This window comes from Leguminivora glycinivorella, chromosome 19, assembly GCF_023078275.1.
Source record: "Leguminivora glycinivorella isolate SPB_JAAS2020 chromosome 19, LegGlyc_1.1, whole genome shotgun sequence".
NCBI classification, from domain to species: Eukaryota; Metazoa; Arthropoda; class Insecta; order Lepidoptera; family Tortricidae; genus Leguminivora; species Leguminivora glycinivorella.
The window spans coordinates 12,961,316-12,976,718 of NC_062989.1; the positions used below are offsets into that span (position 1 = coordinate 12,961,316).

General features: G+C 37.1%; 1 protein-coding gene across 1 annotated transcript; it reads right to left on the reverse strand.

Annotated features, from left to right (window-relative positions):
• Positions 1 to 152: 152 nt before the first annotated feature.
• LOC125236776 (luciferin 4-monooxygenase-like) lies at positions 153 to 14,974 on the reverse strand. The gene is made up of 9 exons (XM_048143702.1): positions 14,894 to 14,974; positions 13,555 to 13,711; positions 13,115 to 13,326; positions 3,132 to 3,306; positions 2,242 to 2,376; positions 1,820 to 1,951; positions 1,491 to 1,721; positions 647 to 812; positions 153 to 533 (listed from the first exon to the last, which is right to left on the reverse strand). Exons 2-9 carry the CDS (start codon positions 13,708 to 13,710, stop codon positions 400 to 402), a joined length of 1,341 nt encoding a protein of 446 aa, XP_047999659.1. The 5' UTR covers position 13,711; positions 14,894 to 14,974; the 3' UTR covers positions 153 to 399.
• Between the last annotated feature and the right edge of the window lie 429 nt (positions 14,975 to 15,403).

The window sequence follows — 15,403 nt, forward strand, 5'->3', positions numbered from 1 at the left end:
TCTGGGACACTTTTTGTCTCACAGTGAGATTGAAAGTCCTCGTGACTCTCAGTACAATTGACCTAAAATTCCCTAAATAAATTAAAATAAAAAAAATGGCAAAAAAAAAGAAATGCTCTTCTAGGAGACTCAATAAAAAATGTCACTTGTATTCAAATGAACTTTATTAGGTAAGATATGGTAAGATATAAAATGTGAACGAAGTTTGAAATAACCCGAATAGTTGGTCGTATCCCAAGCAGTCAGCCTTAACTATTATTAACACATTCCGGCCCGTGCGTGCTAACATTGTCCCATAGGTACGTGAGAGAGAGGAGATATATCTTTCTCGCTCTCGTTTATGGCATAACGTTGGTATTGGCACGTCTCGATAATGAGATAGCTAGGCCAATAGGTTTACTAGGTGGCCTTGGCGGGACATTGCATTGCTATTTCCTTGAGTTTTTTTCGATTAACCTTCGTTGTTGATGTTCGTGGGATTGCGTCCAAAAATATAACGCCTCCTCTTAACTGTTTTGAGTCTGCTAAATTTTCTGTAAAGTGAGCAAACAAGTTATGTTAATAGAATATAGATAGATAGATATAGATTGATCATCGTTTTTAAACTTGAAGAATGAATGTAAATCATGTTTAAAATTTTAAATACCTTTGACCAGCTGTTTGATCTCCTCTGCAGTAACGTGGACACCGGGTCGTCGAACGACGCAGGCGACCGGCAGCTCCCCGCACTGCGGTTCCGGTACTCCAGTAACGGCCACTTCCTGCACTCCTGGGTGCTGGCAGATTAGGGCCTCCAGCTCTACTGGGGAAATCTGGAGAAGAATTGAAAATATATATAACTAGCTTTCGCCCGCATTAAGTTCAAATTTGCGCAATGCTCCGTACAAACGTCCATCCCCCATTTAGGGAAGTGGGGGGTTAGAAAGAGACGAAAAGTAGCCCATGTCACTCTCCATCCCTTCAACTATCTCCACTTAGAAAATCACGTCAATTCGTCGCTCCATTTTGCCGTGAAAGACGGACAAACGAACAGACACACACACTTTCCCATTTATAATATTAGTAAGGACTACAATCTACAATACATTAACTACTGCAGGAACTGTTTACTATATATTTAACAACACACGTTTAGTACCTAGTGAATCACCGTTAACGCAAACGATACTCTATTTGCTTGTTGGATTAGTTTGGATCATTCAAATTTGACCATGTCTTAAATTTATGGGGCAGCCAAAAAAAACAATACATTTCAATACCTTCAAGCAAACCATTGCTACAATCAGCCGGATAGTTGAAGTGACAATCGTGGAGGCTACGTGGAGATCAGAACGCAGTCTGGCTCTATCAAGGACTCAAGGTTCTACAGAAGAGCGATAAGGAGAACTAGCTTCTACACGCTTACGATTCGTAAGCGATTGAGACGGCGTTGGCTAGGTAGGAACCCTGGGTACCTAAATAGTAATAAAAAGCTACCTTATTATCCTCACCTGATTATTCATATACTTTAACAACAATTTAATTCTTTCCACGAAGAAAAAGTTATAGTGCTCATCCCTGTAATATAAATCACCAGTCTTAAACCACCGGTCTTCTGTGAACGTCTCTGCTGTGGCGTCAGGGTTTCTGTAGTAGCCCTTAACGATACCAGGGCCTTTGACCCATAACTCTCCGTTCGTGTTAGGTTCGTATATATCTTCTTGGGTCTCGACGTCTATCAACTGTAATAAGAAGGAAAATTGGGCTTGCTCAATTTGAAAAGATTAAAGGAGAACACTCTACTTGACTTCGCCAATAATATGGCTAACAAATAATTTACCCTGTATTGCAAACCCCCAATAGGCTTTCCAACGGTGGCAGACTCTGGCTCCAGACCCTCGCTTATGAACACCAGCGATGTTACCTCGCTCATTCCAAGACCGTTCAGCACCTCTGTGTTGGGTGCTACTTTCTGAAAAGGAAAATCAGGTGAGACTTTATTATTCGGGGCAACTTTGATTTTGTATAAGATAAAAGAGAAAGAAAATAATTATATAACCAAAAACATTTTTTTTTTTAACTTGCAAAATATGTTGAGACATGACTTACTTCAAATTAGGTTCGGAACACTCTTGTCAAAGTACAAATCTTGCTGTGGAACGGGATTGCCGGCCTTGTATCCTTATCCGACCTCGCTACACTCGGCCGCCTATATCTACTCGGCCTGCAAGCCTTCGTTTCCCGACCTCTACAGTCTCTTACCTTAACCTCCCGTATGAGATCAGCTGTAACAGCGCTCCCTCCGACAATAATGGTCTCGAAGCAACTGAAGTCGCATTGAACCTCTGATCTTAAGAGGTTTATCAAAAATGGCGGGCTCACTATTTTATAGGATGGCTGCAAAAAAAATTGTCTAAAATCGCCGTCAATAGAAATTGTCAACAATGTAAACAAACCGTTCTATAAAATATCAATATTCTAGCACAATTTTATTATTTTAAGGGTTGAGGATCATAATGTGATATGAATTGATTAAATAACACATGGATTTAGCCAGTATCTGATGAGTTAGAATGGAAAATAAAGACATTTTGACTACAAGGTTTGTTTACATTGTTCACAAATTCTATTGACGGCGACTTTATTTGAAATTATTTCCTTATCTACGTATTCCAATTGATTCGATATTCGATACCTACTTACAAATGGTTCTAAATAAAATGTATTAAGGTGCATTAAGGTAATTCCGAAAGTCGTCTAATTTCGAAAGTCGCATAAAAATCACCATTTTATCCATCATAACAAGATACTTACCCCCTTTCGGAATTTTCCCAGCATTTCTGTCATTCGTAATTACCCTAATGCACCTTAGTTTTATTTTTAAGGTTTAACAGTGCAATATTCTTTTCACATCATCCATTTGGGAAAAAATATATTTTTTTTATAAAAAAAAAGTAGGAAAAAAATCATTTGTCATAGCAGCCACATGACAAATGATTTTTTTCCTGTCATGTGGCTGCACCAGAAAAATATTTCTTAGACCCTACATAAATTGTGTCTGAACGTCTGTTAACTCCCTTCGATCGTGTTTTAATTCATCGCCACTCGTTTCAAACTTCCTTTTTTTCGCACTTGTATCGTAATGTACCTACCTTATAAGTATTAATGAGTTGACTCGCATGCTGCGTCGTTATAGGCTGCGAAGTCTGCAGCCTCGTGAACCGCAGTATAGGCGCCATGTGGAACATTATTATTGCCGTCAGCCACTGCAGGGGCGATATGATGAATACCATCTTCGTGGGCGTCGGGAACTGGGTGAATCGATTCCTGTAAAATATTCGTGTTTAAGATCTACTTGGACGCTCGGAGCGAAGCGTTCGGCGTGTGCGTGGCAGGCGAGCGTGCGTCTATCATATGCATGCAGCACGTCAACAGGGAACTTAACTGTTCTTAAAATAAAATATTTCATACCATGCACGACATAAAGCATCAGATAATTATAGGAATACCATGGACAGAAGTTATTTTTAAATCCAATTATATTTAATAAGTCAGGTCAAAATATATAAAGTAACTGAATTGACCGTGACGTCACGCAATTCGATTTCGTATTAATTCCATATTAGCAAGTCGTTCAAATTCGTTTTGACAGTTCTTAAAAAGAAGCTGACTTGACTAGGAGGCAAGTAGCCTACTCAGAACACTTGTATGAGCTTCAAAAGGCTTCAATAGGCTACTTGCCTCCCGTGCTTGCCTCCTAGTCAAATCAGCTTCTTTTTAAGAGCTGTCAAAACGAATTTTAACGACTTGCTAATTAACATGGAATTTATATGAAATCGAATTGAGTGACGTCACGATCAACTCAGTTACTTTATATATCTCTACTTGACTTATTAAATACAAATTGGATTTAAAAATAACTTCTGTCCATCTTTTTCTTATAATTTTAATCTGATGCTTTATTTCGTGCATGGTATAAAATATTTTATTTTAACTACAGTCAAGTTCCCTATTGTTTGACATGCACGCTGCATGCACGGCTGCGAAATCGCGAACACCTTAGAAAATATTATTTTCTGGTGTTCACGATTTATTCGATCATTTTATAATAGAGTGCACGCTCATATTGAGCGTTCAGCGGAGCCGGGCATGCGGCGAAGGGCTCACTACAAAAGTCAAGATATTTTAATCACAATATTGCTGTCACCAAGCTAGACTATTTAATTTGAGATGATTTGAATACCATTAAATTTGTGTCATCCACCCACATCCAAGTTTTCGTGAATTATATGATCTATATGTATACATACATTCATACACTGTCATTTTACTTTCTGTTAGAAACAGTTATAATCTGTGAGTTGTTGATTTCCTGTCGCGAATGATATTAAAAACTCTTAAGATAGTGTCGGAAATAACATTAAGAGGGGGTCGTACGAAATCCTCGAAAAGTGCATTCGGCGTTTAACAAATGCTGCTCACATTTCTAAATTAAATGAAATAAAATAAATGGAGTTATTATCTTAAAGAGTGTGTCTACAACTTTTGACTATTCAGAATCTCTAATTATTAAAGGTATAATAAATAAACACACGCAAAGTTGACCTAAAATGAGAAAAACGTATGTCGCCGTTTAGTAAACTTTGTTAAAAAAATTCAATACTTTAGTTATAACATTAAGTGATTCTAAAAGCCAGATAAATGGACTAGAAGTTTTGAGGTTTTTTATATTTTTCCTCTCAAAGGCAACAAAGAAATTTTACCTTAAATTTAAAGTATCGTAAAATTTCCATACATTCGCCATTGCTGTCAGAATTCTCCTTTCGATTAGATGCCGTGAGCGGCTCATCGGAGGCAGACGTGTCGCCGGTCGCTCCGCGTTGACAATTAAATTTGACAAATATTTTGACAGAAAATGGTGTACGTACACGAAAAACCATACCAGTGTAAAACTGTGCTCAAAATAAATAGGGTAAATCAAATATGTCAGATGGAGATCCAATCTCATTTAAAATTTAAAGGTGCATGGCTTGTGCATAAAAAATAAATAAAAATATATCACATTATTAAAGAAAATAACGAACACAACCGAATGAGTATAAATGATTTCATTCTAGTTCGGTTAAATTGAAAAAAAGTTTCATGTTTTGTTTTACTCATTGGAATCCATTTTCATTACGCTGGTATTAACAGTACGTCATTTTAAAAATATATATGACAGTACCTACGTCAAATTTTGTCAACCAAACTTCACAGGTTGTATGTAAACAATTACAATTTAATTTATTCATACATATTCAGATACGTATTAATCGATTCTTACTTAGAATAGAAAAAAGGGGAATGCGAGCGGGTATAGGTATAGTGCTTCTGGTTCAAATTTAATTGTGTATATAAAAAAATGACTCAATTTCATTAAAGATTTACTTTGTGCATACCGCGAACACGTAACCGTAAGTTGAAAACAATAATAATTATAAATCACCTAAATACATCGTTGTTTACAAAGCGCTTGTTTTGAATGGCACTTCTCCACTCAACTATTAGCCAAAATATTCATGGAAAACCAGCTGGTGACCAGCATAAATGACTATGAACAGCCGTGCAAAAATATCTGATTTTCTATAGGGGGCCATAAGTATATGACGACATGTTCCCGGCAAAAATTTGTGATGCTCCGTGACCGGCAAAAACATCGTCTCTCTTTCTAGCGTCTCGCGAGCGTATAGCGTCGGGCCAACTGTATGGAAAAAGACGCCGCGTCAGCGCGGCCATACAGTTGGCCCGACGCTACGATCGCAAGACGGTAGATGTGGGAGGGTCCTTATCCGCATACATATCTGATCGGGTCGGTTAAAAATATTTGATTCTTTATAAAAACCTAAATTACACTCTTACCCGCATAAATATCTATCCATTGTTAAAGCAAATATATATCTTACGGGCTAGAAATCATTAATATGTAATTAAAGTGCAATAATAAACCCTACCTGGTTGCCTTACAGCCGTTAATTGTATGAGGTGATTTGACAGTTCACAAAAACGGTATAGACTTGCAGCGCCGGCCCGTGCACTCGATCAGGGTAGAGCGAGTTTGAGTTTCGGCGCCTTTGGGAAGAAGTTTGACTACGTAGGAAAATAAATCGCGTCGCGAGCGTAGCGAGCGCGAAATTTTTTTCATAGTAATGCCGTAATTAGAAGATTAACGCAATACAAAATTTATGGATTTCATCATACAGAGTGCGAAAGGGACAAATGGTTGAACTTTCGTAGTCGCACCCTAGTATAGTTACGTGTGGCTGAACGTGGATATCATGTACATAAAATAACAAACAAAAGGGAGCACTATAGTGGCCAAGTCAGGAAAGCAGATTCGGAATTTGTCCTAACTAAAAGAGAAGATAATTATAAATATCAAGCGCGAGCGAAGCGAGCGCGATTTTTTTTCCTATTGGCTCGATTAATTAAGACAACCTGCCAGCGGGGAATCCGCGAAATTTCAAGCTTTTATCGTCTGCAGAGCTGCGGTCTTTGACATATTTTGGGGTATTTTGACTTCACAGGGCGCCTATGTTCCCAACTTTTAGGCCTTATGTTTCGCCATCGCTATTATTTTTATAATACTAAGACTTAATTAAGAGATTAACTGCGGACTCGATCGTCACCGTCGGGATGCCCATTTCGGTATTTTGCCACTAAGTGCTTTGAAATTCGCTCACCATTTGCTGTGACTCACAAAATTGCGCCTCTCTGAGACGTTTTGCGCCTTTGGCTTTATGAGGAACTCCGCTTTGGACTATTGGGTAGACTCATATTTTTGCATTTGGATAGCGACGTAACTTTGCCGTTCGCCGCACAACAACGTGGTTTGTCAAGGGCTAGAATCCTAATTTTACGGTGCCCTAGCAATAGCGCCCTTATGAATGGCAATGTGGTGCAACTTTCCACTTAATCTGAATTACAAATCTAGATTTTCAATAGGTGGATTCATTTCAGACTCCTCTCGCCATTTTGTGATATGTTCGCGCCCACGCAACGTATAATTTTTTGTATGGATTTTTCCACATTCTCGATTTTGGCGCCCCCCTACCATGTGGCGCCTAGAGCGGCCGCTCCACTCGCTCTACCCTTAATCCGGCCCTGTAGACTTGTGTCATTGGATATGTCTGTCTCATCTGTTCTTAAATTATGACAAGTAAACTTATTGCAAATCTAGTATCAGAAGCCTTTATAGGTACAAGCTTTTATTCAACTTGCCTTGTTAGTTATGTTAGTTTGAGTCAAAACGTAGAAGCTAAATTTGACCCACTTTCCGGTTTCCAATTGAGCTGAAATTTTGCACACATATGTAAATCAAGTGACAATGCAATATTATGGTATCATGGAGCTAATCTGATGATGGAGCAGAAAGGTGATCATAGGAACTCTGTTATGAAACGTCGTATCCCCATTGAGTCAGGGGTTTTTAGAAATGTCTCAGAGAGCAATAAATATTTTTTTTTGCAAAAAAAACATTATAAATTGGGAGGTGTAATTTTTTATTATCTCTTACATAGCATTAAGAAGAAAAACCGACCAAGAGCGCGTCAGTGTAGGGTTCCGTAGTTTCCGACATTTTACATAATGACAATTTAATAAATACCGTAATTTGGGGTGAAAAGGGTTCCGGGGGTATATACTCGTAATGTTATTATATTTCTTGACATATACTTTCTATTTTCCGCAATCAAAGTAGGAAAATAATATATTATGTTTTTTTTATTATTATTATTGGTATTTAGGACAACAGCCGTAAATATTCAACTTACATAGGTATTTTTACATAGTCTTAGGCCAATAACAGTTATCTGTTGAGTGAAAAGTATTATACACAATATGTTACTAAAAAAAATGTGTGAATATTTAAAATTACAGTGAAAATGTGCAAGCCACACATTTTTATTTACAGTTTCATGTCTGTCAAAGTTGACGTTCAAATTTATTGGATTTTTACTCATTTTAATCGTTCATTATCCTTTTGAATGTGTATACACTTCTAAAGTTTATGTATAACAGAAAATCATATGACATATTTTCATTTTTATAATGGTTTTCATGAAGAAAGCGATGCAACTGTGTTGGGGAATTTTTACGGGATGAATAAATATCCGCGGCCTGAGGGGTGAATGGGATCAGGAATGGGGGAATCGGGTCGCAAGTAGGTTTACGAAGGGGCTGATTAGGGTCGGAAGAGGGGTGAATTGGGATGTGTGGTCAATGCTTGTCACATTGTATAAAATATATATAACTTACCTAAAGTGGTATTTTTATGAATGACCTCTCTGTATATGGACGCAATTTATACGTTAATGTATTGCTTCGTAGTTAGACTAGATACAAGAAATTAACACTTAGAAATGTTAATCACACTTCTGTCTACCTCCACGTTTCTACTTAACTCCGCAAAAATCACCCATGGTTGCTATAATATAGACGGATTACTTTAAAATAAAAATCATAAGTATGAAACTATACAACTAGGGAAGAAGTAAAATTATTTTATTGAATCATTTTTGATTTGTTCTTTTTCAAGTTTATATAAATAATAAATTTTCAATTCGCTCAAAGGTTGGAAGAGATCCCTTATAGGGATAAGTTCGCCTTTGTACATCATAACTTTACTGTATTTTTATGTCCTAACTTGTCTTATGTACAATAAAGTGTTCACATACATACATACATATATTGAAATAGATATCATACACGAAAGAAAAAACGACAAGGCCCACGGTGGCTGAGCCGGGAATCGAACCCGGGTCTTCAGCTTACGCAGCTAACGTTATTACCACTAGGCCACCAGGCCAGGTTAAAAAAACCGGCCAAATGAGAATCTATTTTCGCACATATTATTAAATTAAAACGGGACTTAATCGCGTAAAACTTACGTTTTATATTTATATTTAACCCGACGTTTCGGACATGACATTACGTCCGTGGTCACGGGTAGACTGGCTGGGAGTTGTATCAACATCTTCTAGCTGTACGAGTTTTTCGAACTACCCGCACTTGATTGTCATCAGTCACTTTTACGCTAGGGTTGCCACTCTGCCTACATACAACACTCACGACATCCGATGGTATGGGACGGGAAGTTTTCTCACGTTTACACTTGCCAATCACTGGATTCCACGAAGATGAAATCCCTTGCCCTTCATTTTGATTGAAATTACGATGTTTCCTGATTTCAATCGCTTCACGTACTTTCCTGCTATAGTAAAGACGTTCAGTTGAAAGGACTTTGGGATTATGCAGTTCAATCCAGTGGTCAGTGGTGGTGGTGGTGGTTTGCTAGAGTCAGGACCGAACCACTGGATTGAACTGCATAATCCCAAAGTCCTTTCAACTGAACGTCTTTACGCGATTAAGTCCCGTTTTAATTTAATAATATGAGTGAAGATCGTGTTAGTTTAAATCAATATATTTTCGCACAATTGTTAAACTAAATTATTTTTACTAGCTACCTCCAAAATACCAAATAAAATTGGGCTACATAGTACATCGTTTTCTGAAGATTTTGGGTTCATGGGGTCGGAACGGGTATACCTAACGTAATTTATGGTGAATAGGGCCAAAACTGACTTTTGAACGTCGATAGCAGTTTTTTTATATGTGCCATGCTAATTTTTTACACAAAAAATCTTCGGGCAGTGTGAACTTCGGTTTGTCTTTGAAAATATGTCGTTTTATTTAGTAATTTTCGCTCACCCTAACGTTGGAGTGAATAGGGTCGGGAAGGGGGTGAATAGGGAAAAGGGTTGACTCTTTCGGATTGCGAACAAAATATGACGTCACGAGCGTATTATATTTATTTTACCAAAAAATAAGGATTTAATATGTTATGAGTGGTCGGTAATGAAATCTACACATATTATGATAACCCTTAACCAACCTTTATAGTTAGATGGTGCTCTGACGCGGTGAATAAGTAAGTATGGTCGTGGGCAGTGCGGATAACGTGTCAAAATATAAGCATAGTTTGTTGCTATTTTTCATGTTTAAATAAACTTCTAAACTAACGTAGTGGGTATTAAAGTAAAAGGTTCACAGTGAATATTAGGTTGCCAGAAATGTGTTCAGCTATACCATTGTATTGAATTTTGTATCATAAAGTCAAACTAGGTATTTACTACTAATGATTTACTCTGTGGGGTGTCTTTGATCACTTGCATGGGGTAACATTTACCATAATGACACATAGTTAATTATTGTCTGATTTTGTCACGGTACTTGTTGAGGCTGATAATTTGATCGCTTCTTGTGATAAATATTGAAATAATTGCAAATAAAGTTGGTTTTTCGAAGATGTTAATTTTTATTCTTGATCAAAGTAACCCCAAAATAGTGTTAAAGAGTTGTAATATTTGACTGCAAACCATTTTTTTTTATCTTTTCTTGACATAAAATACTTTTGTAAGGGATTACATTCAATTATCATTAAAAAAATATATAGTGTATCAAAGTAACCCCAATGTCAGTTTATGTTTGATCACATCGTTTTTTTCTGCGTACATTATTTTATTTATTTATTCCTTATTGCACATAAAAAAATAAGTACAAATGGTGGACATAATGCCTTAAGGCATTCTCTACCAGTCAACCACTGGGTTAAAAAGAAACATTTCATACGTGCAGGCATCGTGACAGAAAACAATAATCCTGATATCACTTATTTTGTTACCTTTTTAGATTTTTAGCAGGAAAAGACTAAAAAAGTTGATGGTCCAATTTTTTTCTTCCTTAGTTACGTTACGTTGACCAATTTTGGAATTTATACTTCTCTAACTCCTACATTTAATGGGTAAAAATACCCATTAAATGTAGAAGCTAGAAAAGTTTAAATTCCCAAATTGGTCAATGTAACCCCAGTTTACGGTAGACACCGTCAACCTATTCTAATAATTCTCTTTTTATTTGAAAGAAAATTCGTTACGATAATATGCATATAAAATATGCAATCTAAGATAAAAAATACTTTTCATATAGTTAAAAACTTAGTTCAGATTTTTTTTGTACAACTTTTAAAAATTTTTCTACCTATCAAGTTCAAAATAATTTTCCTAGAAAGTCTTTTTTCTACTCCCGAACTACATATTATTCGTCATTTACAGGGTCGTGCATAGATCTTTAAAACCCTACATAAAAGTCTATTCCCCAAAGCCAGTGTCCGCCGGCTTTCCGCGCATGCGCGCAGTATCGAAAAAACTGAAAACGCATTGTTTGGCTCTGTAACCATGGCAACGCCTTATAATGATACGGCACGCGTGCGCGGGAAGGCTTTGGGCAGCTGAGCTGACAGTGCAAACCTTTGCGTCAAAATACAGGAAACAGTGTGAATTTCACGAAAGTTATTCAAGAAACCTATTAAAAACTAAGTGCATGGTCGTAAAAAAAGTATTGTATGCAACGGTGTTTAACTGAGTCAAAAAATACGCGTGGCGCCTCAAATTGTTACCCACGCCACTCGTCTTTTTTGATCTCCTTTAAACGCCTGTTGCATAAAATACTATTTAAAGTTCTGCTTTTGTGATTTTTTCATATTTGAGAAAACAGCCCTTATGGCCTGAAATACGGCATACGGCAGTGATATTGACATTGACATATGCTTTTTCGTATTTTGATGGTATTTTGACTGCACTGTATTTTTTGCCATGCTAATTTGAACCTTATCTCTGAGCGATGTTTTTTAATTTTCAGTTACATCACAGATGTGTATGATATGTGTACATCTAGGTATTTAGCCATTTAAAAGAAACTACAAGGGGCTTTACAGACGTAGCGACTGCAACTGGTACAGGGCCCAAGCCATAATTTAAAATTATATTGTGATTTTTATATGTATTTGTGGTTTATTTAATACTAAGTATGAGTTTCAACATTTTCAACTCAAGGAACTGAAATTAAGAGAAGGGACTCGGAAATTGGGTAAGATCAAGAGTCTGATGCAGATGGCGATGGCAGTATTGGATAAGATAAGATATGCGTCGATATTCCCTGTCTTTCTTTGTGTCTCTGACATGACTGCTGCTAGCTGTACTCTATTCATTAGGTTTTTATTTTATACACATACTTTATTTTTGTATCAAAATAAATGATAAATTGATAAAAAACCTAACGACCAAAAAGAATAAAGTACCTATCTGTTAGTCTTTAATACACCCCGCATATACGTAATGCACAGCACAGGCCTCCGAAGACCGGCAGGGCAATCATGGTCGCGCGATAAATGGTATAACATCGGGCCGTCCCTATCGCACTTACAAATAGTGTGATAGGGCTGATGTTTTATCATTTATCACGCGACCATAATAATTGTCTGCCTGGAGGTATCGGCCTTTAGCCCTTCACACACGTCTTTGAATAATGTTTGCGGGGATAGGCAGGCTGACGATTTTTAATCTAAGTATAGAAAAGTAACGCAAAATGTAGTGCAAAGTAATTTGAAATACACCTAGATAACCAATCAATTGAATAAGGAACGTTATCTACATATTTAGGTAAATTAAATTCACATGAGACATGAACAGAGAAGGAAAGCTAGATGATGCGTATTTTTTCTCTGTCTTCTTGTATGCTACCTTTTTTACAGTTTTAATTTCTCAAAGGAGGTCAGTAGTTGACTACAAACTCAAAATAACACTCTTGAAAAAAATTAAGGGTCACTGACCTTTCACAGTAAATTGAGGTAGTGTGAGTGAAGGGTGTTTGTGTGTGTAATGGGGTAATTTGACAGATTTTGAAAATTCTCCCTGCTCTACCCCCTCTTAATGAAACTTACCACCTATCGCATTAACACCTGTGTAATTGGTATTGTTTAAAGCAAATAAATTATTCTTATTCTTATTCTTATTCTTAAATCTAAAGTGCCTTCGCTATTTTGCAACGTAATTAAGCATTTAGTACGATAATTGAGATTATGCCGCGAGGCCCCGTAGCCGAATGGCATTTCTGCGACGCCGCAGACATGCAATCTATCTCTATCGCTCTTGCGTATTGGCGCGACAGAGGCAGACTGTATTTGCTGCGTTTGGCGTCGCAGAAATGCCATGCGCAGGGGCCAGGTATCGCGTCGAGTTTCTAGAAAATAAAAATTCTGTACTCACTAACGCCCAAAGTCCTGTCAATAGGCGCCACTATGAGTCCCAGATAAAGCGCCGCGTAGTACGGTATAGCCACGTCCAAGTGGTTCGGAGCCATGAGGGTGATGACGTCACCTCGCTGGAGGCCTAGCTTCTTGAGGGCCAGTGCGCATCGCACTGATCTCTCTAGGACTGAGCCGCTGGTCTCCTGTTCGCCCGTTGCACCATCAATCTAAAGGGTTGACGGTAATTTTGAGTCCATTAGGTCCCTTTACACTTTAGTCTATTTTAAATATCATAAAAATATAAACTACCTAACTGTAACATTGGGGATTGGCAATGAAAGTGCAGAAAAAATATAAGAACTAACTTATACGTACTGATTTTTTTTCGTGAAAACATGAAAATCATCTTTAGCTCATTGGTAACAAGACAAATAGAATAGAACAGGAAATATTACTTGCAACACGAGATCCGGATCATCCTTAAGGCTCCGCAGCAGGATTTTTCCAATATGGTGAATGTCTGTGGGGATCCCTGACTCCGCAACCACCCTGGATGTGAGCTCATTCATGAACCAGTGCACTGAATCGTTCACTCTCCTTATTGGATACATTCTGAGGAGATTAAACAAACATAAATAATTAGTTTCTGATTGTTGACTAAATATTGAGCGTTTCAAGGACGAATTATATTATACAGACTTTGATATCGTGAAACAACAAAATTCACCACACTATAACGGATAATTACATTATACAATATATAATCTAAAATTAATGCTATTAATGCTGTACAGAAACTTGTACGCGTATTCTACTAGTCATCTTGAGGAAACTACTGCGCGAAATTTTCATTCTACATTACCTAGGTATATAGTACCTTTTCGTATTAACTCTTATTAACGATTAATTAACTGGCCACCGAGACATGTCATGATGACATGATGCTAACATTGACATATAGGTACTATAACATTACCTGCTACTGACAACCGGACATAAACGTACATTATTTACCGCAGGAAAAACCCGCGCGACGAGTTCATTTTATTATTATTTTAATTCTGTTTACGTGTTTAAAACCGTGACCAATGGCGGACAACAGGGGAGGCCTTTGCCCAGCAGTGCGACACTTTACTTATAGGCTATAAAAAAATGTTAGCTAAAGCTGAACACGACCTCTGAGAAATTCTCTAAAAATCTAAAAGGTGAGTAGTACCTAACTTTGAAAGTATTGTTAATTATAGATTATATTATAAATATAAGAAGTAGAGACTGCATAATCCCACACATCCCATAGTCACACCGTGTAAACTGCGGGACATTGTAATTGTATCTTTTTATGTTAATAGGTAAATCAATAATAAAGTATATCAACACAAAACCACTCAAAATAAATATTCGTCTGCTTACTTTATCACTTTTGTTGATAAAACGCGTCTCGCCCATCAGTTTTTGCAAAATAAAGTGAGCTTATCAGCTGGTTTGGTGAAATAAAGTCGTAATTACAGATTCCATAGATAATACTATCTACTATATTTAAAATAGCTAAAAATGTTCTAAATGGCTTTGACTATCACCTATTTTTGGCTTTGCATCCGGTTGCCTAACACCCTGTATAGTTCGGGCAGATAATTGTAGATTACATTTCTCAAATAACTGATGTAATATTTGAAAAAAAAACAATCGCTTTCCTATTTCTCCTATATTACATTTTTACATACTAATATTATACTACATTATATGTTTATGTCCCATATTTATTTATATGTAGGTAAGTACTTGTTATAAACTAACCTGTCTCAGAGCAAGCGAACTCACATATAGATGCGACCTTGCGCAGCTAAGCTAACCTGTACTCTGATATTTGCCATCTACAGAATTATTTAATCTGCCTAAATTCATGATTATCTTATCTACATTATGTAAGTTGAGTACGCAAAAATTACGGACGCGGCTGAGATAACTTCACGAGACGCTGACTGAGCCGAGCTGCTGATTGAGGCTCAGTGCGTTTTCACGTTATCCGATCCGATATCGGATGTAGGAAGGATTTCAAAGGAAAAAATCAAAGATGGCGGCTTAAATATATGGGATATCGGTCCGACATCCGATATCGGATCGGATAACATGAAAACGCACTCAGAGTGAGCCGCGATAATATGATAATAAATTATGAATGAATTCATTAATAAATTTTGCAGCTTAGATACATAGCTCTTTTTTTTAAATTATAAATGGGCTTACTCTTGGCCACAGACTAGTCAAAGGCAAAGACGTGGCCTACGATGGAGTGAGCTCGCCCAG

What these genes read in the sequence shown, in the direction of transcription:
- LOC125236776 (XM_048143702.1), bottom strand. Translation starts at nt 13,710, where the DNA reads ATGTATCCAATAAGGAGAGTGAACGATTCAGTGCACTGGTTCATGAAT. An exon ending in AGGACTTTGGGCGTTAGTGA is followed by an intron (nt 3,307 to 13,114) that starts GTACAGAATTTT and finishes AATATTTTACAG; the next exon opens with GAATCGATTCACCCAGTTCC. An exon ending in GATCAAACAGCTGGTCAAAG is followed by an intron (nt 534 to 646) that starts GTATTTAAAATT and finishes CTCACTTTACAG; the next exon opens with AAAATTTAGCAGACTCAAAA.